Below are 21,800 nucleotides of genomic sequence, written 5' to 3' on the forward strand. Positions count from 1 at the left end.
TGATTTCAGTGGGTCCAGGAGCCCTGGTGCCCCACAGGACAGAAACCCCAAGCCCTTGGGCAGAGTTGATCCCCCATAAATTGCATTGCCTTAACCAGAGCGGGGCAGGCCCATACACACCCCCTCCTCTCCCACATTGCTCCTAGACCCCACCCCCGGCCAGGTCAGAGGCAGGAAGCCGGAACTGGGCAGTGCGGGGCAGCTGCTGCTCTGGCTGGTACCATGGAGCGGGCAGCTGTGGCACTTCCCAGTCTCCCCATGCCTGAGCCCCTTCATGCTGCTGGTGCCTAGCACTGCAGGTGTTCCTCAACTCCCAGCCTCCTTTGACTGCTTGCTGGCAAAGCCCTTGGGGAGCAGCCACCGCTCCTGGCACACAACTGCTAGCTACCCTTTCCCTCCACCCTGAGCTACCCCGCCCCCTTTCTGCACATGGCCCCTAGCCAGCCCCTGCCTGCACCCTGAGTGGTTTTCAAACTTTTTGAGCTGAGCTGCCACTTTGAGTTTTAATTTTTGGTTGCCCTCCCCCTGGACCCTGGAGTTTTTATAGCATGTTTGGGGACGGGGGGGAGGCTTGAGAACCCCTGGTCTAGTGGATGGGGCACTAAACGAAGGACTCAAGAAACCTCTGTGTAAGGATTAATGACCAGTGGATCTACCCACCCTACCTCCACGCCTCTTTACTCCAAGCCACACTGCACAGAAAGGTGCGGGGAGCCTCACACAGAGATGGGTTCTATGGCACATGAGCAGCAATGGATGACCTGCATATACTCTGCACTCCTCCTCTCCAAATAGAAAAACTCTGCCTCTTTGCTGTACCTGAAGCCACGTGGGATGGGGCAGGATGTGCTTCAGAATGAACCTAATAGAGCTGTGACACATTTGGCCTCTCGAGATAGCATGGTGCTAGATTTTTATAATGCCTTTTCCACTGTGAATTGAAAAACTGAAATCTCATTTTCAATGTGATTCTGTTATTCATTATTCAAGGAGTCCAAAACACAAACCCTGAATAAACATCCCTTCCACACACTTAAGCCAATGTTCTAAGCACACACACTTCAGTGGATGACACTGACCCAAAGGCTTAAACAGAAAAGAGGGAACAGGGAATAAAATAAAGTTTCTAAAGGGTTAGAGTCAATTCTAAGGAGCAATATTTTGCATTGCAACATTATTTTAAAATAATGTACCTTCAAAGACTCTAAAACACCCAGAACATTTTATCCTTGAATAGATATAGAGGATATTCCTTCTGAAACTGGTTAAGTTTGAGTCTTTCAAAGCAGTCTCTTGGAGTATAAAGCTTCAGTTTTTTAGGTCGCATCAGTGGCTTATGTGTATTGGCAGGGACAATGGAACATACTTTTATACATCCTCTCAGCTATACATACCTAGATATACATAGCAATCAAGCTGCAACTAAAATCAATTGGAGGTTTGCCATTAATTTCCGTGGGAGCAAGATTTGGTCCATTGTGACATACCTGGTAACTTTTTGGTGAATTCCACAAGAACCTGAACATGACTAGTAGCCATTTCTGTTAAGATGAGAAAATTTTCTTCAGCACTGAATTCCTCTTGTAACTAAGTATTTAAAATTAAAAAAACAATGGTTAATAATAGCTGACACTTTGGACTTCTGTCATTCTTTTTGTAAGAATATCTCAAAGCACTACACAAATATTTACTAATTAATCCTCACAACACCTCAGTAATATAATAGGTAATAAAAGTAAACAGAAGTTTGGGATTTTAGGATTTCAGATGGATTGTGGCAGCTGCTTGCCACTACAAAGCAACGTTACACAGTAGTTTAGATTAAGGAGTGAGGAAAGACACTGTATTCAGTTGCAACTGCACTGGGAATTTAGAAAGGCAGAATATCATCTCCAGATTGGAATTTGGCCAGGTCACCAGGGTTAACAGTCCTACACTTATGAAAAGAGCATGAAACCTTTACTGACCCCAAGTGGTCAGAACCTTGCTTTTTATATCTCATGTGTGTAACCACACCTCCAGCAGTACCACACTGGAACATTAGTTCATATGGATTCAAGGGGAAGGGTGCCAACTACTCAACTAACATTACTGCCTACAGCACCCAGGATATTCCTTGGAGGTCACCCATCTAAGTATTTACTTGGCCCAACCCTATGTGCTTGCAAGATCTGATGGAACTGCAGCAAAAGGTAGCATAGTTTCAGGCCAACTACTACATTAATTCACCACAACAACAGGAAAAGAAGTATACCATTATAAAAAATTGCTCTAGCAGTGCAAAGGGACAGTATAGCTGATTTAACTAGACAACTGAAGTGGTTGTAAAACCCAAGTGACAAAGAACTGGCATAGCCAGCTCTCCGCACATGCCACATAACTCGCCTGGTATGGTGGAAAGTCAAGAGGATTGAGCCCTGAGGAGAGCTGGTCAACATTTTTTGTTCAAAACTCTTTTGTTGTTGTTGTTGTTGTTTTATTTGTTTATTGACATTTTCAATTTTTTTTTTAACAAAAAAATCCCCCCAAACTGAATTTTTTTAATTTTCAAACTTGGAAACCAAAATATTTTCTCCCATTTTCCCCTCTTTCCCCCCTTTATCTTTTCTCCCCTTTTTCTGCTTTTTTTATTTTTCATTTTGCCACTGAAAAAGAGAGGCGGTGAAAGAAAGGGAGAGAAAGAAAGGGGGGAGAAATCCCAAAAGGAAAAACTGAAAAAAAAGAAGTTTTTGGTTCCAAAAACTGAAACATTTCAAGTTTTTGGTTTGATATTCCTGTTGAAAAGTCAGAATTTTGTGTGTGATTATTTTCTTACCAGATCTAGTCTTAAGGCTGCTCTAACTTGCACTTAGGAAGAATCACCATAGTCTGATAAGGCAATACAAAGCCACCTTTGCCTCCCACTTCCTGGATTCTTTGCTGTGATCAACCAGACCAAAAGATCAAGTGTCTTTATATGTGTGTTTGTGTGTGACAGCGACTTTATGACAACAGTCTTGGAGGCTTTAGTTTATTCACACAAATTCAGATTCTACTAGTCAATGTAGATTTCAGTTAAGCAATATTCAATATAGCATCACATTATACTACCTATTTGAAAGTCTTCAGTGATTAATCATTATTTGAGTGATTTGAGGGTGTTAGTCACTTCCCCCAAGATGCACACTCTTCTCAATATTTGGGTTCAATGAACAAAGAAATGGTCAGATTGTAGTGATTTAAGAACAGATTCTGATTTTCTTATATACTTTTAGATTGTAAACTCTTCTTTTAGACTGTAAGCTCTTTGGGGGCAAGTACTGTAATTTACTATGTGTTTGTACAGTGTCAACCTGGTTGAGAGCTCTAGGTGCTACTTCCATATAAATATTAACTTGTGTTCACAGCATACACCCAGAAACATTAAATTAAAAAAACCCATAAATATCCTTGCTGGAAGGTTGCTTTATTTCTTAGAATTCAAAATATTTACAAACAAAAAGAGAACAGAAACAGGCTGCTACCTAAAACAGAATGACACAACTCACCCCAACTTGCTTTAAGCTGCTCCCAGATGTTACAGAGCTGGTAGCCTGCAAACAGGACCAGAAAACCCTCCCGCTCTTAAAGTGACAGCTTGCAGTTCAAACACAGTCCTCAGTATACCACCTTAACTAATGTTAATAATAAATAATAATAATAATAATATAGCCCCATAGTCTCTTCATACAACCCAAATGACAACTTTCAAAAGACTAATTAATTTGTGTACTTACAAGTTTTTTTGATACCTCTTGAGGAATTCTTTGTTTACTATATGAATCCATGATGTAATGAAGAAGGTTCTGCTGTTCTGGGGTAAGTTCTACTTTCTCCTATACTGGCAGAAAAAACCCCATAAAATTCAGTAACTGGAAGTGATCTAGCATCTCTTACTTCAGTAAATTTGTATAGATCTACGTCTTACATTTGGATGTCAACAAGATGAGAAGTCTGCCTAGCCCTTTAGAGACTGCGGATGTATACAAAGGATCAATGATAGAGTGGTATAAATGTTTTACCAGCATGAGTTTGGAGTGGAAGTATTATCAGGTTTGGTAATTAGTGAGTTATGTGGACATCCCAAAACCTCAATACCACACCTCATATATTCTATACATGACACTTATGTTACAGAAAAACTATTTTATAGATGTTTTAGTGAGTTTCAAAAAATATTTGGACTATTTGTATATCTCAGGTATCATAATTATTATTTGTCCCCAACTGGGTAAGTCTCAAAAGAAGCACTAAAAGCCTCTTACGTGACTTAATATTGCTTTTCTATACCTAAGAATATCAGATTTTAAGGTCTAATATCTCCGCACATTCCAGGTCTAGAAGCAAACACTAGGTCCATTTGGAATGTCAGAAATCTTGCTTTTCCTTTGCTCCTATTTCTAGTCCTGAAGGGCAGCAAGGTATCTAAATTTAAATCTGTCATTCATGCAAGTAAGGACTGAATATTGCCATCATGGCCTTTGGGCAGCTGTAAATTTTTTGGGGGGTAGTGTTGGAGGATTGGAATTCCACATTTGAGGAGAAAGAGCAACGTTTCCTTCTATCAGACTGATTTTTTTATGGCAACTGTTTGCAGGTATTCAGAGATTTGGCATATTAATCGTAGTCCTGAGGGAGATGGATTCATGACTGAGTGCAGGTGAGGTGGTCAAAGGTGCATGATAATTTATAAAACATAATTATTCAATAGACACATCCCATGCAGAGATTAGATCTGTAAATATGTATCGTAAAAATATCCACGGATAATTTGCACAGCCATGTGATGAATCTTACTTAATGTGTATTCTGCAGTTTATCACATGTCTCTGCAGTTTATCCCATGGATATTTCTACCACATAGATCTAATCTCTGTGTGGAATGTGTATGCTAACGTGTGCGTGTGCATATGCACATGCATGCATAATTAACATGTTACGGTCAAGATGCACCCTTAGAATCTATATGAGAAGTTATCGTTTTACATGTTATTGACGTAGACTAATGCCTTAGATCCTCAAATAATGCTATCTCATTAATTATAGGTAAACACTATAAATACTGAGGGAAATGTGTCTGGCTACATAAGGCAATTCTCTAAATTACTTCAGTGTAACCATAGTATGCTGTGTTCATTGCATGTAGCTAAAACATCCTAATTATTGTACAAACTATTTACATGAATTTTATTACCCTATATATTTTAGTTGTAGATGTCACTTGCTTCAGGTCTGCTCCCTCGTTATCTTCATTGGCTGTCTGATCAGGTGGCTGTTTCACATTTTTTCTTAGACGTTTTGACTTGCATTGTATTTCTGTTAACAAACCTGCAGCATTGCAAATAATATGTTCATAGGATTCGCACACCAAAAGACGTTTTAGTGTAGGTTAATTTTCACATACCAGTGTGGAACCAAGTAAGAACATGAGCATGCCCACATATTGCCCTTTAACACCAATAAACGACTTACCCATGCAAGACATTCACTGAAGACAGCTTTCAGACTGGTAGCCGTGTTAGTCTGATTTCGCAAAAAGAAAAGGAGGACTTGTGGCACCTTAGAGACTAACAAATTTATTTGAGCATAAGCTTTCGTGAGCTTATGCTCAAATAAATTTGTTAGCCTCTAAGGTGCCGCCAGTCCTCCTTTTCTTTCAGAAGACAGCATTCTCCTTAGATACAAGTACTTAGGCCACTCAAAAAATCGACCTAATTTGTTTACTATATGAATCCATGATGTAATGAAGAAGGATTATTTCTACCTAATTTCATAGTGTAGACATACCCTCCGATACATAGATGAAAGGCTATGGATGTTATGATCAGCATTTTTGGGCCGAGCCAACTTCTACTAGTGCAAACCAGAGTGCAGCCTCACTTGCAGAACATCCACTTAAAAGGGGCACAGGCATCTGCAGCGCCTCTCTACTGACAGATCTAGTGTTGCTGGTACAAACCAAAAGTGAATCATGCTGGCCAGGGAGAGGATATGGCTGAAGTGTCTTGGAGATGTGCTGATCCAGTGCATTATCAGGTCAACTGCCACAATTTGTACCTCCCTGCACTAGCAGGTTGAATCAAGCCCAGGGTTCATTATTGATTAGAGTCTATTGTGTTCTTAAATTAAATATTTGTCACTTTATGTATTTATTCTTAGAGACGGTAAACAACTTGGGTTGTGGCTATCTTTAGGTGCATTATGCACAGCAACCAGCACATCATCTGTGCTGAACAATTACTAAATAATAACAATTAACAGAACCAACCCTCAAAAGAAAACCAGCAAACTGACCAACAGGCAAGCAGGTATGAATGGATCTAAGAATATAATAATCAAAGAACTTCAATTTAGAGTTTCTTTCAAGGAGTCTGCCTGGCTCTCCAATCTTGAAAATGCAGAACAGGAAAAGAGACTCATTCAGAAAGTATATGATGGTGGGGAAAGATATGTAAACACTGAATTCAGTTGTGAATGTTTTTAATTTCCTGTTTAAGCACTATATAAAATAACCTACCCACACCATTGAGAGAAGAGGAAGTTTACATGATTAAAATAAGACTTACATATAGTACCTTGAAATAGGAAAATATCAGTGATAGGAATGTTGCAGATAATAATTGGCATCAAGGTATGTGATTGTACTGCCTCATTTTTACAACATCCTACCTTTATTTTTCTAAAGAATAGATGTAAAGCAACCCTGCTAAAACCATTGGGCCAGATCCTCAGCTGATGTAAACTGGGGCAGTCAGTGGAGCTACACTGATTTATACCAGATGAGGATCTGGCCTATTTCTTTTCTGGGGAAAATTTGGTTTGCTTTGTGTCCTGTACACTAAAAGCCTGATTCTGCCATTCTTACTTATGCTGAGTAGTACTTTGGGGGTGAAATTGTAGCCCCACTGAAGTTAGTCGCAAACCTCCTATTGACTTCAATGCAGCCAGCATTTTACTCTAATTCCAGAAATGGCTCCATTTCAGTGAGACTAGGAGTGCGACTCAGCCGGAATAAGAGTGGCAGAATCTGGCCTTTAAGTAGAAACTCAGGTTATGCTAAAGAACTGCAACAATAAATACAAAAATATATTTGAAGCTGATGGTTAAATAATTTCACCATGTTTGTGGTTTATGTGCAAAGGACATGGAAATGTTTAGTGAGTAGGGCCATAAAAGTTTATAAGACTCTACCTCCCTTTTTGCTATAGCAAAATTCTTCAGTGTTTATAATTGCAACCCTCTGATATGAGTAACTGAAACAAAGTTCAAGGTAACTTTTTATTTCAAAGGAACTTCTTCAACTTAAGACAATGTATAAATAGAAGCTTGAGGTTTTTCCACCCTGTCAAGCCCTGATCTAAAACCAACCATATACGGTATGAGGAAAGGAGTACTTGTGGCACCTTAGAGACTAACAAATTTATTTGAGCATAAGCTTTCGTGAGCTACAGCTCACTTCATCGGATGCATTTGGTGGAAAAAACAGAGGGGAGATTGATATACACACACAGAGAACATTGATATACACACACATGTTCATGTTCTCTGTGTGTGTATATCAATCTCCCCTCTGTTTTTTCCACCAAATGCATCCGATGAAGTGAGCTGTAGCTCACGAAAGCTTATGCTCAAATAAATTTGTTAGTCTCTAAGGTGCCACAAGTACTCCTTTTCTTTTTGCGAATACAGACTAACACGGCTGCTACTCTGAAACCTGTCATATACGGTATGGTCTTCCTTTGAAACTTGTTCAATGGTGACTTGCAAAATGTCCTCACTGAAGTGCTTTAGAACATGCTTATGTTTAAGTTATGAGTAACAGGAGATACCCAGTAACAAAGTAAGTGTTTCCATTGCAGAGAAAGATTCAAATGGCAGCACCTATTGTTGGTCTTTGTTTCACATATGCCAATTTGAGAAAATGATCAGCCAGTTTAAAAGTTTCATGTGTCCTCAGTCAGTATTATTTACACTAACCTATTTTTTTTCTGTGATCTGTTGTTTTTCTGCTGCTATGAGTCACTCAGAGTATCCTGATCTCTTGAATTTGTGGAACAATGAATCTGAGTCCAACTCCATGGGTTTTTATTTTCCTATGACAATTACTGACTCATTGAGTGCTATCATCACTTTGGTGGCATTTGTTTGGGTATTTATGTATTGTACGAGAATATGTCATATCCCAGGATCTTTGTAGTCTGTTCAATTTACAGAATGAAAGATTAATTATATTATATTTGCATGCATTCCAAATATTGATGGAGGTTATTGTTTCTCACAAAGCCAACAGTTAATATACCATCTCATGATCAGATTAAAAAAGAGAAGTATATTAAAAACTCAGAGTAGATTAATTTCCTGTATGAACCTAAATTGGTTTGACACTACAGTGTGCTAAAATGATTGGAGCCATCAATAAATAGAATAAACTGCAGTCCTATTCACTGAAGGCAGCATATGCAGGTGTGTATACTATATTTCTAGGAGTGAGCCTTCAAATATGGAATGACTATTACTGTTATAGTTAAAGTTCTACCAGTAATTCAATTTCAGCTCCTCATTTTGGGGTGTAGTGCAGTATCACAGATGTTTAAAGTACCTTGGCCTGGAGCTTGGTAATGTATATAAGTAAGATGTCAGCCTCAATTCCATTTTTTGTTTTAATGTAAAATGTTTTTGTTTTAATGTAAAACATGATTTAAATCTAAAAGCCAAGTTCTTTGGAGGTGATTGTACCTATATAGCTCTATACCTCCATTAGAAGAACTAATTAGACTATTTAAAAAAAAAAAAAAGGGCTGTCCCTTACCAGGCCAGCCCAGATTGCCAGAGGAGGACTGCAGCACACAGCAACTTCCAGCCAACGGTAGCCCTGCTTTTTTAGGAGATCCGCCATTGGTTGATTGCCAGCACTTCATACAAGCATTGGAATTGGATGGAAAGGGCTGGCAGGCAGTCCATAAAAAGTTGGTTTTGGGTAGGGGTAAGCCTGTTCCTTCTCTGCCCGACATAGCACTGAAAATTCCCTACTTCTTTGTATTCCTCCCCTTCTCCAACTGATGCCTTTCACCACCTCCATCCTTTTTCCATAGCTACTGGAGTGGATTTTCCTCGCACTTAAGCAGCCCCTTTGGCTCTTGTCTTTCGCTGTGTCAGCCCACTTTGGCAGGGAAAGTCCTTTCTTCACCACATACCTCATCACACACCTCACGCTCTGGTGTCCCCTATCATTAACCAAATCTCATCATTCATGGGTATGTCATGCCTATTCAATAAGATTTGTTGAGCATGGACTGTAGTGCCCTTAATGCTACAGTCCATGCCTTCAGATTTGCTAGATTATATCTTGGAGGGTTTTACCCACCTTTGTATATGTATGAAGGCTTCAGCATATTAGCCACAGCCCAGTTAGACAAATGTAAGATAGAATATATTTTCAAAGTACTTTGCTTGCTTGATGCAAATACCTGTATACATACATTCAGCCAACATCCCCATTTGTTTGCATTTTCGCAGGCGGCACTCCTGGCACTTTCTTCTCATGTACATGTCCATCTCACAATTGCCTCCATTTTTACACTTGTATACAGCATTTTTAGTGATACTTCTTCTGAAGAAGCCTGTGCAAACAACAGTGAGATAGATGTGTAAGAAGGCACTGTAAACTGGGGAACTGATTAGCTGGAAAAGAGACTGCATAACTGTTTCACCCTCTGAATGCAACACATTCTGCAACAACTCTAGTTTCTTTTGGCATCACTTGGACATGCTGATGGTTGAATTATTGCTACTTTAAAACATTACTTGCACCTAAGTGGTCCATGCAATATCATTTAGAACCAGATATTATATAATGTGGGTCTATATACTAGACATTGGCCTGAACTAAAATCCCACATCCAAATATCTGGGATCCTTAAGAAGGTTCAGATGCAAATTTGGAACCCATCACTGTGGTTCAAATACCAGGATTATACACAATACTGTACAGTACTATAATAGCCAATGAACAACTATGAGGCTACAATTCACTTGAAGGACTCTGAGGACAGGACAATCCATGAGAGTGCAGGCAGCAAACCCATTTGAGTGAATTCCCATTATCTCAATTACCGAGAATTAGAGTACTGGCAAACATGTGTAAGCAGGGTCATACAGACTACCTGCCCATCCAGAATGAAGCGGCTGAACTATGTTTATTTTTATCCTACATATTAAAGTAGATGATTCCTCCCTCATTTGCAACAACCCCCTGCCTCCTTCATTAAACTCTGCCCTTCTGGTACACTGAGGCCCTGATTCAGCAAGGTACTTAAGCACTTTTCTAACTTTAAGCACACAATTAGTCCCACTGAAGTCAAGTTTCATGGAATTTAGTTTCCCTGGATTCACTCCAGGTTTATACTGGTGTAAAGAACTGCAAACAGAAATTAGCCCAAAGAAAATCATGGATCCACAGACCCCTTTCTTATTCAGTACAAAGCCCTTATTCACTGTCCAACCTGTACTCAGTCTGCGCTATTGTGGAAAACACAGTATGCATTCATGTAGTGAAATTCTATGCAATAAAAGTCTATTATAATACCACTTACTAGGGGGGCAAAGATAAAGATGCACAGGCAGCCTTTGCTTTAACATTTCCTGAACTTTTAGTGCTTCATTTTGCAAGCATAGCATTTTTTGAATGCTGTGTTTTAGATGGGATGATTTAGCAGCATTCCAAGAGGGAGTGAACTCTGTCAGGCATGGGAAATAATCTCAACTTTTCCATCGGTTTGGTGGCAGAATTTTAAAAAGGGACTCCTGGAAGCCCCTGAGGGCACATGGCTGATTTGTAGTACAGGCTAACCCTAATCTCAGCCCTGGTAGTATTCTACCTGACACTTCCATTCACTAAAGGTGGGATTGAACAAAAACACAGGATCCAGTCACCCACAGTCAACTCTGGGGGAAGTTCAGATCTGGCTCTCTTCTTTGTTTTTTTCTCTGAAAGGCATTGAACTAGGACACATATGCCTACATACACCCCTGAATTGTTGAGAAATTCACTGTGGAGCCAAATTACAGTGTCATGGCTCAGGCCCATCTTTAATTTAAATAATCCATCCCAGCCCTAACATTTTGTTACAAAAAATAATAAAATTCTATTTAGCATCAACAAATTTGGCACTTCTTTGAGTCCTGTACTGTGTGTTTTGAATAGTTCTCTTTTTCCATTCAAATATACTTGATTGACATCAACCTCTTTTGAAATGCAGATTTGGAACTTTCAGTCAGACCCAGACATTATTTTTGTTTGCCATTCACATGGAGTTTAACACATTTCCATATACTGGTCAGGGAAGGAAGAAAAGGTCTAGGTTTAAGCTGTAGATTTTCAATGCCAGTTAAATGGCAGTTCCATTTGTTTCGAGATCATGTTCTAATTTTATTTTAAACAATTTATTTAAAGGCTGCAATTCATGAAGAAAATCATTTATGATAGTTATATTCAAAAGCTGTATGCAAATATGTTTATGACCATTAGAAGTCAGATTGCTGTTATGGCTAGCATAAACAAGATCTAGGCAACACTTTATTAACAGTTATTTGTATGTAAAGAATTGCAAAAGCTTTAGCAAATGCATCTTATTGACAATATGTAGTGGTGTCAAATGAGTGAGATTTATAAACCAACAAAACTTGGAACTGTGACTGTTTCCTAGTGAAAAACAATTTTTAAAATCCAAAACGTTTTTCTGCTCTAGCAAAGCATAATTTTCAACCTTACTCTCATCCCATTTTTATTATGGGGAGACATTCTTAGCAGTTTCTCTCTAGATAAGAAAAGGAGTACTTGTGGCACCTTAGAGACTAAGATAGTCTTCTCCCTAGTAAGACTAGATAGTCTTCTCCCTAGTAATCTCAAAGTTAGTTCTCCACTATAAGCCCAATTTTTGACACATATCCCTTAATAATAACAACTCCAGAGTTAAATCAAACGTACTGAAATGTCACGTGTGTGATCCTGTGCTAAGGGAGACTTTTTTGGGACAATCTGAGGCAAATCAGGCAGGATATTTGGGGAGACAATGTCGGGGGGCTTAAAAATAAGGTGTTTTTTGCATTTTGACATTGCCTAACCTTATCTGATCTTGCAAAATCTCAACAACTAGCTTCAGTTAGAAACTATGAATGTGTTTTGTTCTGTTAGCCTCAACAGTGATTAGGGTTAGTTATGGGTAGAACTCCCTTTTTCCGGCCCCAGTCCGGAAAGTTGTTCTTCACAGGCAGACCCTCACTGACTTTAATTGGGCTTTATACAGATATATTGAACAATTTGTGAGACTGGGGCTTCAGTGTATATATTGCTTTTCCCACCCTGTCCCCTGTTGAAGTGTTTGGTTTTGCATCAGGTAGAGGTCATCTGGTGCATGAAAATAAACAAGTGCATGTTTGTGGTCCCTCTCTCTCCTACAAAATGAATTTGAAATGAAATTAACCAGTTCTATAATATCCAAATACTGAATTGTATGTTGCATATACTGTATAAGACATTAAAGAACAAGAGTAGTTGCCTCTTCAACTAAAAGGACACAGTTTGATTCTAGCTCTTCCTTTTATGAAAAGTACTCTACAATGAAATCCACCAAAAGGGTGAATTTACTATACCAGCACAGCTCCACAGAGTTAAGAACCATGAGAGCTGAACAATGCTGAGTCATGTCATGAGGAGAATGCCTGCTGAGAACTGGTGTTGAGACACAATGAGATAAACTCTACATTGGTGTAACACCATTGACTTCACTATTTCTGAATCAAGTCATCTAAATGCTACTCAATGAACAAGCAATGCATGCCTACTTTGAACTGTCAGACTATTGACATTTCAATGAATACTGCTGAGTTCCATCACCACACAAACTGTCCTGACTTTCTAGAGAGAGCAAGAAGATGAATGTGAAATGATTTTAACAGGAAATATCTGTGGTTTGACATGACATACATCAAGGATTATCAGGAATAGTTTGGGGGTAATAAAAATCAGCTATGCCATTTTGTAGGGGAGAGAGTATATAATCCACTTTTCTGTCAATGTAAATGATTTTGTGACTTCAATAAATGAGTATGACGCTATAGTCGGCCCCACTAAATTCATGTGACTTGTATACCACCCCTTTCCAGAGGGGTCTCTAGATTCCAGTTAGGGTCCAAATGTGCTCTAAGGCCTCCTCACAGGGTATGTCTACATTGGAATTAGACATCTGCAGCTGGCCCATGCTACCTGACTGGGGCTTGTGTGACTCAGGATACGGGGCTGCTTAACTGCAATGCAGACGTTCATGCTCGGCCTACAGTCTGAGCTCTGGGACCCTCCCACCTCACAGGATCCTTGAGCCTGGGCTCCAGCAATGTCTACACTGCAATTAAACAGCCCCTTAGCCTAAGCCCAAGTCAGCTGGAATGGGCCAGCTGCAGATTTTTAATTGCAGTGTAGACATACCAAAAGAAGATTTTATAATGCCTAACCAAGACAGGTGTTACAATGGGATAGACTGTAGAAAATATTGTAATATATAATATCCCAAACGTTGTAATAACACTTGTAAACTGTCTCATTGTTTATGGACCATTATGCCATTATTGTAGAATGATGTAATAATTTATAACTGCACAATTAGGGATGAGAGATTCCCACAGAAGTTTTCAATATTTAAAGTATCTTTAAAAAAAAATTCTAGCATAAGCCTAGATCTAAGAGGTGTGCATCCTGTTTAGTTTGCTCTTTGATTTATATTTTGGGGAAGGGATAAATAGAAAAACAGATTTTCAAACCATTTTTTTCTTGCCAAGTGATGGGCAATATTCACATGTATTTGTATGTGGATAGTAATATAGTCACAAAAAACTGAATGTATGCACAGCTCCAGAATACAAATCTCTCGTGAGCCAATAAAACGTTTTTTTTTTCCCCCACAAAAAAGGAGAGAGAGAATATAAGGTCAGCAGCATTTTCAGTTTATAAGTAAACCACTCAAGGTTCACTAAATTCTCTTCAAAATTTCAAATATAAATAGATTGGTTTGTATTCAGGTATCACAGATATATTTAATTGGTTCTATCATGCTTTGCACTGGCTCTCTATTCAAATTGTAGATTAATGTTGATAGTAATATCTTACTTTTATATAGAGCCTTTCATTCTGAAGGAGACCAAAGTGCTTAACTCCACACATTTAGCACCACTGAAATGCAGCCACCTCTGGGGTGAAGGGCACCAGAGAGGCAGAATGCTAAGACCATTAAAACATACTATCCAGCTTTTCAAACAGAATTGTTCTCCTCTCCCCCTCAGCACATCATCTTACTATTGCTTTAAGCCATTTTAAGGTTTATTGCAGAAACATAATACATTAACCTTAAATAATTCAACTTTTACAGTCTTTGATCAAGGGTTGTGCTTTCCTCTGTAACTGATGTTGCAGCAATGAAACAGTGAAAAGACAAAATGAATTATCCCAATAAAACAATAATATAATGGTTTCACAGAATGATTTAAGTAAAATCAACAAGGAGTCCTGAACATACATTTACTGTCACCACTGATCCCAACACTTACCTGGGAGTTGTACTTGGAATGACTTTGGCCCAAAATGTTTTTAGTTTTTACCATATTTTTTCCTCAGTCTATAGTTATAACTGCTGTAAAAAATTACTAAATTTAATTTGGTAAAAGCCATTTAATAGTGAGGGCAATTAATCATTGAACAGCTTACCAAGGGAGGTCGTAAACTTATCATCACTTGGAGTCTTTAAATCAACACTGGATTTTTTTTCTGAGAGATACACATAATTCCATCCACAAGTTATTGGGCTCAAGAGTGTTGACTTATGTTGCAGGGAAGGATAATTCCCTTATTTGATGCAATTATCTACCAATGTGCCCTGGAAGAACCACCTCTAGGAGTAAGAGTCGTTCAGTTGCTATGTCCTTGTCCTCTCTGCTGAAACTACCAACAACAGATCGCTAATAACGGTGAGCGGCTTTTTTTGCCACGTGTGGGCTCAGTTCACTGGGAACCAGTGTAATACAGTGGGCACACTTAAAATGTTCATTCTAGTTTTAGAGATATTATCAATTTTGGAGGTATTCCTTATAAAATAATATTAAAATTGATGACTGTTACTAGTCCTAGCACTGGAAATAACTTTTTAATTGCACCCATGCATTTCCCATAGGCCATCAACAAGCCATCAGATGGTGACCATTTTCAGTCACTACTGACTTGGATTAGATGCTGAACTGACAACATAGAAGTGAAAAGCTCTTATACTATTACCAGTCCTTTCAGCTGCTCATTTTACCCTCATGCTGTCTTCTCAAGAAATGAAAGACATGCAATGTAATACTCTACAGATTGAATTTTTTGTGGGGAGGGGGGTTTAAACAATATTTACGGATCAGAACTCAGAAATGATGGAGGGTTGACCAGGGATAGTGCTTATTTTAAATCAACTGTTTTGCTGCTGACGACGAAGATGGATGGATGGATGGATGGATGGATAGGTTTTGGTGGACAAACACTTTTGCTTTAAGTTTGACAGTCAACAGTGCTGCAAGGCAATGTATATTCTATATCCACAAAGGAATGAAACTACCAATGAGTCCCAGGGAAAATAATCATAGAAATGTATGACTGGAGGAGACCTTGAGAAGTCCTCAAGTCCAACCCCTTGTGCTGAGGCAGGACCAAATAAACCTAGACCAACCTCGATAGGTGTTTGTCCAACCTGTTCTTAAAAACCTCCAGTGACGGGGATTCTGCAGCCTCCCTTGGAAGCCTGTTCCAGAGCTTAACCACCCTTTGAGTCAGAAAGATTTTCCTAATCTCTACCCTCAATCTCCCTTGCTGCAGACTAAGCCCGTTATTTTTTTGTGACCTACTTTCTGTGGATGTGGAGAACATTTAATTCCCATCCTCTTTATAACAGCCGTTAACACATTGGAAGGCTGTTATCAGGTCACCCCCCTCAGCCTTCTTTTCTCAGGATTAAACATCCTCAATTTTTTAACCTTTTCTCAGAGGTCAGGTTTTCTAAAACTTTTGTCATTTTTATTATTCTCCTCTGAGCTCTGCCCACATCTTTCCTGAAGTGGGGTGCCCAGAACTGGACATGGTGCTCCAGCTGAGGCCTCACCAGTGCCACGCAGCGTGGGACAGTTACCTCCTGTGTCTTACATACATACAACACTCTTGTTGATACAATCCAGAATGATATTGGCCTTCTTAGCAACTCCATCACATTGTTGACCCATATTCAATTTGTGATCCACTATACCCCCCAGATCCTTTTCAAAAGTACTACCACCTAGCCAGTTAATAACAGTGCATTGGATCCAAATGCAAAGATCTACAAAGGGTAAGCACTTGAATGAGCTTTTCAATTAAGACTAAATGAAATTTCAGAAATAAATATCCATTTCCCCCCAAACTTATTTTGTGACAGATTCATTCATATTTTGCCCTACCTTTGCACCCCTCACAAGTCAGAGCATTATAGTGGTATCCAGATGCTTTGTCACCACAGACAACACATAGCTCTTCTCCTTTCACTCTTCCAGGGGAGTGGCCCAGTCTAGACTTCTTGGCTACAGGTACATCTGCTAGTTCTGTCTCTCTTGTGAAAAAGTTCTCACAGGGGATTCTCCTGAGTTCATACATTCCAGGGGAATACCATTCTTCAGGCTGCTGGGGGTAAAAGCCAAGGTTGGAATAATAAGGTGGTGATGAAATCTGAGGCTGAACTGGGGGGAATGGCATACTGCTGTACTGTGTATAAGGTGACACATCTGGTTCTTGCACTGGAGAACTCATTGCCTCTGTAAGAACACCTACATAATAATACAGAAAAATATGTATTAGTACCGTTAAACCACAGTCACTGGAACAGTTTCCATTCCTAAATATACCAATCTCAGATACTGGAAAAAATTATTTATTAATCCTAGAGATTGAATTGACTAAACATAAAGAACTCTAAAATAGTCTTGATAATATTTATACTTCCCTCAGCATCCAGAGGCCCCAGTCACAGAACCCTCTATGCACTAGGTCTGTACAAATACACAGAAAGACGCTCTCAGTATAAATTAACATTCTCGGCTACTTTATTACAGGCAATGAAAATATTTTGCACTGCTACTTCCTTAGAAAATCTTGAAAGATTATTATTTGTAGAGAGCTAAAAATGTACATGATGCTCTACAGACAATTAAGGGAAAGCAGTCCACGTTACAAAGGAGCTCTCAATCTGAATTAGACACAAAAACACAGCAAAGAAATGCAAACAGAAACCAAGGGGAAGGAGGAAGGCTACAATAGTAAGATGGAGATGCACATATCTTGTTCATTTCTGTTTTATTTGGAGTTAGTGTATCATAGCATGAGGGAACACAGCTGGGAGAAAAGACAAAAGTGGGGTTTAGCAAGCACTGGAAGGTTAATCAAATTAAATGAGCTTTCAGGAGGGGTCTGAAGGGGAAGCGTGAGGTTACATGACACAGAGGATCCGGGAGGATATTCCAAGCATAGAGAGTGATATGAGATACAGGAAGGGTTCCCAAACTGTGGGTTGTGGCCCAAAGGTGGGCCATGACACAGTCCTGGGTGGTCTCCTGGCACAGCCATGGGTAGAGTTTGGTAAGGGCATGGCTGGGGAGGGGTGGGGAGTTGTATTGTGAAGTGGACAGCAACAGAGTGGCGGCCAGCAATGGCTCCTGCCCAGGGCCAGATGTGCCCAGCGCACTGGCAGGTGGCAGAGGGCAAAGCGAAGCCGCTGGGCTATGGGCAGAGGCCAAGGAGAAGGGACCGGCCCCCTGAGGTGGCAGCTCTCGGGACAGCTGGAGGATTTCTGGAGAGTTTGCAGCTGTTCCCATACTGAGTCATTGCACCCTGTGATTCATGGCTGGCAGGCCCCCTGAAGTATCAGCCCCACAGCCTCCAAGGACGAGGGTTCAATGGTGCCGCTCTGTTTCCTCCTGGACAATGCCATGATCAGGACTATTATAGGTAAGACTAAGGTTTAGTCATGGGTATTTTTAGTAAAAATCATGGACAGGTCTCGGGCAATAAACAAAAGTTCACGTCCCCGTGACCTGTCCATGACTTGTACTATATACCCGACTAAATCTTTGGTGTTCTGGGGGGCTCTAGGGGCACAGCTGCTGCTCTGGAAGGGGGGCTGTGGGGCACCTGCTGGTGCTGAGGCAGGCTCCAGGGTGCCTGCTGGTGCTGGGGGGGTTCTGGGGCGCCTTCTGATGCTTGGGGTGGGGGCTCCGGGGCACCTGCTGGGGTGTCCACTGGTGCTGGGAGGGGGGCAGCACAGGACTGCCACTGCCGCTGCTGGCAGGGTATGGCCCCGCTGACCCAGGACCACTGCCGCTGCTGCTCTGGCACGGCAGGGGACTGCCCTGCTGGTCCGGGACCGCCACACTGCTGCTGGTGGGGGATGATCTGGGAATGCCACTGCTGCTGGTGGGGGGCGGCCCGGGACCACCACTGTTGGGGGGTGTCCATCTGGCCCCAGGGCTGCCCGAGCTGCTCACGTGGCCCTGGGGTCAATTGCACCTGCTGGCTGCAGAAGTCACAGAAGTACCGGAAAGTCATGGAATCCCTGACTTCCGTGACCTGCGTGACAAACTCGCAGTCTTAATTATAGGTAACGGCCAGGCCCAGCCCAAGTGCCTGCCTCTGTCCAGCACTGGCAGCCCCCAAACCCTTCCCTCATTCATGAGCAGAGGGTGTCTGTGAGGTATCCCAGGATGCTGGATGGGTGACTGGGGCAGCTTTGCTAGATGACAAGCTCAAGGTACTCAGTGGGCTGCTGAGGCAGAGGGTGTCAGCAGGGGCTGACTGTGGAACCTGCATTGCCCCTTCGCCCTCTGATTGTCTCTGGTCCCTGCTGAGGTCAGGGGCTGCACATGACCCACAATGCCCCTCTCCCTGACGGACACGTGGCAGCCTGGGAAGGCCAGGCTGTGTGCTCGGCAGCACCTTCCCTGATTTCCCATTTGATCAGCCTGAGGGAACAATGACTCACCTGCCTGGTGGGCAAAGCGGGAGTGGACATTATCATACTGTATACGCTGATAGTGGGGGTCATAATTTAAAGGTTCATCAACCCCGCAAACAGCTCGAGTCATGGCCCCAAGCTGGCAACCCCCACCACTGCCTTTACCCTCAGTGTCCTCTCTTGGAAAGCAGTTGGAAGTGTTAATAGTGGGCCACAGTGCCTATTTCAGTTGCACAGGTGGGCCGCAGGGGAAAAAGCCTGGGAACCCCTATGATAAAGTACAGATTAAGGGCTTAATTTGTACCCCTTTGGTGAAACGGCTATTGAAGACAAGGGAGTTTTTCCCAAATAAGGACTGCAGCATTAACCTCTTAAGACAACAACAAATTATGGCACCACCTAACCAAATGTGATAAGGAATTGAAGCAGTTACTGTAAAAGCAGCATACAACAATGAAGTTCTAGAGATAAATAGCACCAACAGAAGGCTCCCTTAGCCTTGTATTTTATGTACTTGTTAAAATTCTATTAGTCACTTTCAAAATGCAAACAAATTAAAATTAAATCTCATAGTTATAAATTATAACCAGTTCAACAACATTCAATACTCCCTCTGTGATGTAGTTTAAAATCTAAGAAACATCAGTAAGTTGGACAGAGAAAAGGAAAGTGATTTACAAATTACAATAAACTTTCTGTTCAAGAAAGTCCATATCCTGGTGCTATTGAAGGGCATGGCAAAATTCACATTGACCCATGGGGAATTGGCTCTGTGAGAAGTAACCATATTTCCAGGAAGTTACTCAGTTCAGTTTTAGATAACTCCTTTTCTCTCTGTATTTAATGTTTAGTGGGTTTGGAGGAAAGCTTGAGATCTCAGTAAACACTGTTAAGTCTACTGTAAAACAATGAGAGGTGATAGTTCAGGTTTTGACATTTCTGCAGTAAGGCAACAAACATTCATCCATGAGGATTTGTAAGATTTTATCACAAGAGGCATTTTGTGCAATAAATTTTGTGTTTCAAGGTTCCAGACCTGTGAGATGCTGAATGCCCTCAACTCCCACTGAAGTCTATGATGAGACAGATGAGAAACCCTGTAAATAAACTGTCATTGATGAACATTGCTAAGTGTACTTTTTTTACTTGTACTGTATTTACAAATCAGAAGAAATTTAGTATTTTTTTCTGCTTTCCATTTCCTTTTTGATGGATAATCACCAGAAAAGAGGGTGTGGCTGGGAACTCTGAGGAGTACTTCTACCAGTACAAAAACAGTCCCTTTCCCGCCCCCACGCCACCCCAGGTTTCCATCAATTCAAAGGAGTCAAAAGGAAAGGAGAAGTACCAACAATAAAAGATAGGAACACCTGCAATGACAGCAAGATATTATTAGCTATAAAAGGGGTCCTTCTGTTTTGTCACCCTTCAAGTAATACCAGAACCGTAACTTCCTGTTTTAACTAAACTCTCATTCGAGATGTCCCCTGGCATCAGCTGTGCTACATCTTGCTCTTACCAGCATATAGCACTGCAAAAGTAGACGCAAATCACTTTTCAGTATCTACTTGGGCTGTAGCGCATAAAAGCTTATGCTCAAATAAATTTGTTAGTCTCTAAGGTGCCACAAGTACTCCTTTTCTTTTTACTTGCTTAGATGGTAACACCATCAACATAGTATCCACTCATGTACTGATGTGTAGAGTTAGCAGCGGAAGAGATGCTGCCATAGGACAAGCAGACATAAGTATGTCTGGAAAGCTGTGGGACAAAGCCAAAGGAGAACAATGGTGCTACATACCACTAATAATTATTTAAATTAAAGTAACACTTAGTGATCCCAGATACTATCAGGATATTAATACATAGTAAAAGATGATCCCTGCTCTAAAGAGCTTCCACTCTAAATAGACCAGACAAAGAGACAAGTACATTATCCCCTTCTTACCAGTGGGGAACCAAGGCAAAAACATTTTGTGACTTGCTGGAGGTCACACAAGAAGTATGTGGAAGAGCTTAAAATTGAACCAAGGTCTCCTAATTCTCAATCTCATGCTTTAATCATAAGACTATCGTTGATATCTGTCAGCAGCACAGAAAAATACAAGCAAGATGTTGTGTTAACAATGAGTTGCTGTAGGCTCTATTACTTTGTAGGAGACTCCAATGTAAAACAAAGTTCTGGGTACTTGTGGGCACAGTATTAATAAATATTTGGACTATGGGGCTGTTTAACTGCGGTATAGATGTTTGCAGTTAAACAGCCCCATAGTCCAAGTCAGATGGCACAGGCTAGCAGCTTGTTTTTAATTGCAGGGTAGAGATACACTCAGATACCATAGTGATGGGGACCTGTCTTTGATTTTCAAGGAAATTTATCCTCGGTCTTGTCTACACAAAAAAGTTGCCCCAGTTCAGTTTAAGGTGCAGTTTAAAACTGATTTACCCAATCTGAATTTTTGGGATTATCGGTTTGTGAAAATTATCAGGATTTTGATTTTATTTGGGGCAGGGGGGAGGGGAGGTTCTACTTTCAGAAAGGGGAAAATGTCAAAAAATCTGCAAAACTCTCATGGGAAAGGTAAACCATTCCCATCCAGTTCTATACACAAGGCTTTCTTGAAGAGGCTTACTAGAACAATTAGCTTCTTAAAATAAAACTAATTTGATCGTATCTTGCTGACTGAAATGTTCATATGATTTTATTAATGGATTAATGGAGAGTATAGA

The 21,800-nt window shown here is 40.6% G+C and overlaps 1 protein-coding gene across 2 annotated transcripts in view; it reads right to left on the reverse strand.

The window, feature by feature from the left end:
* Positions 1-21,800, reverse strand: part of NR1H4 (nuclear receptor subfamily 1 group H member 4) — a 47,300-nt gene that overhangs the window by 22,653 nt on the left and 2,847 nt on the right. Inside the window, exons 2-6 of one of the 2 annotated variants that reach the window (XM_043491519.1) lie at positions 16,528-16,890; positions 9,498-9,638; positions 5,213-5,346; positions 3,756-3,854; positions 1,488-1,587 (exon numbers count right to left, since the gene is read on the reverse strand). In XM_043491519.1, the coding sequence (XP_043347454.1) occupies positions 1,488-1,587; positions 3,756-3,854; positions 5,213-5,346; positions 9,498-9,638; positions 16,528-16,890 (837 nt within the window). Of the gene's footprint in view, positions 1-1,487; positions 1,588-3,755; positions 3,855-5,212; positions 5,347-9,485; positions 9,639-16,527; positions 16,891-21,800 lie in introns of both variants that reach the window. The other variant, XM_043491513.1, reaches the window with a different exon arrangement.

The sequence above is a fragment of the Dermochelys coriacea genome, chromosome 1 (genome assembly GCF_009764565.3).
Source record: "Dermochelys coriacea isolate rDerCor1 chromosome 1, rDerCor1.pri.v4, whole genome shotgun sequence".
Lineage (NCBI taxonomy): Eukaryota > Metazoa > Chordata > Testudines > Dermochelyidae > Dermochelys > Dermochelys coriacea.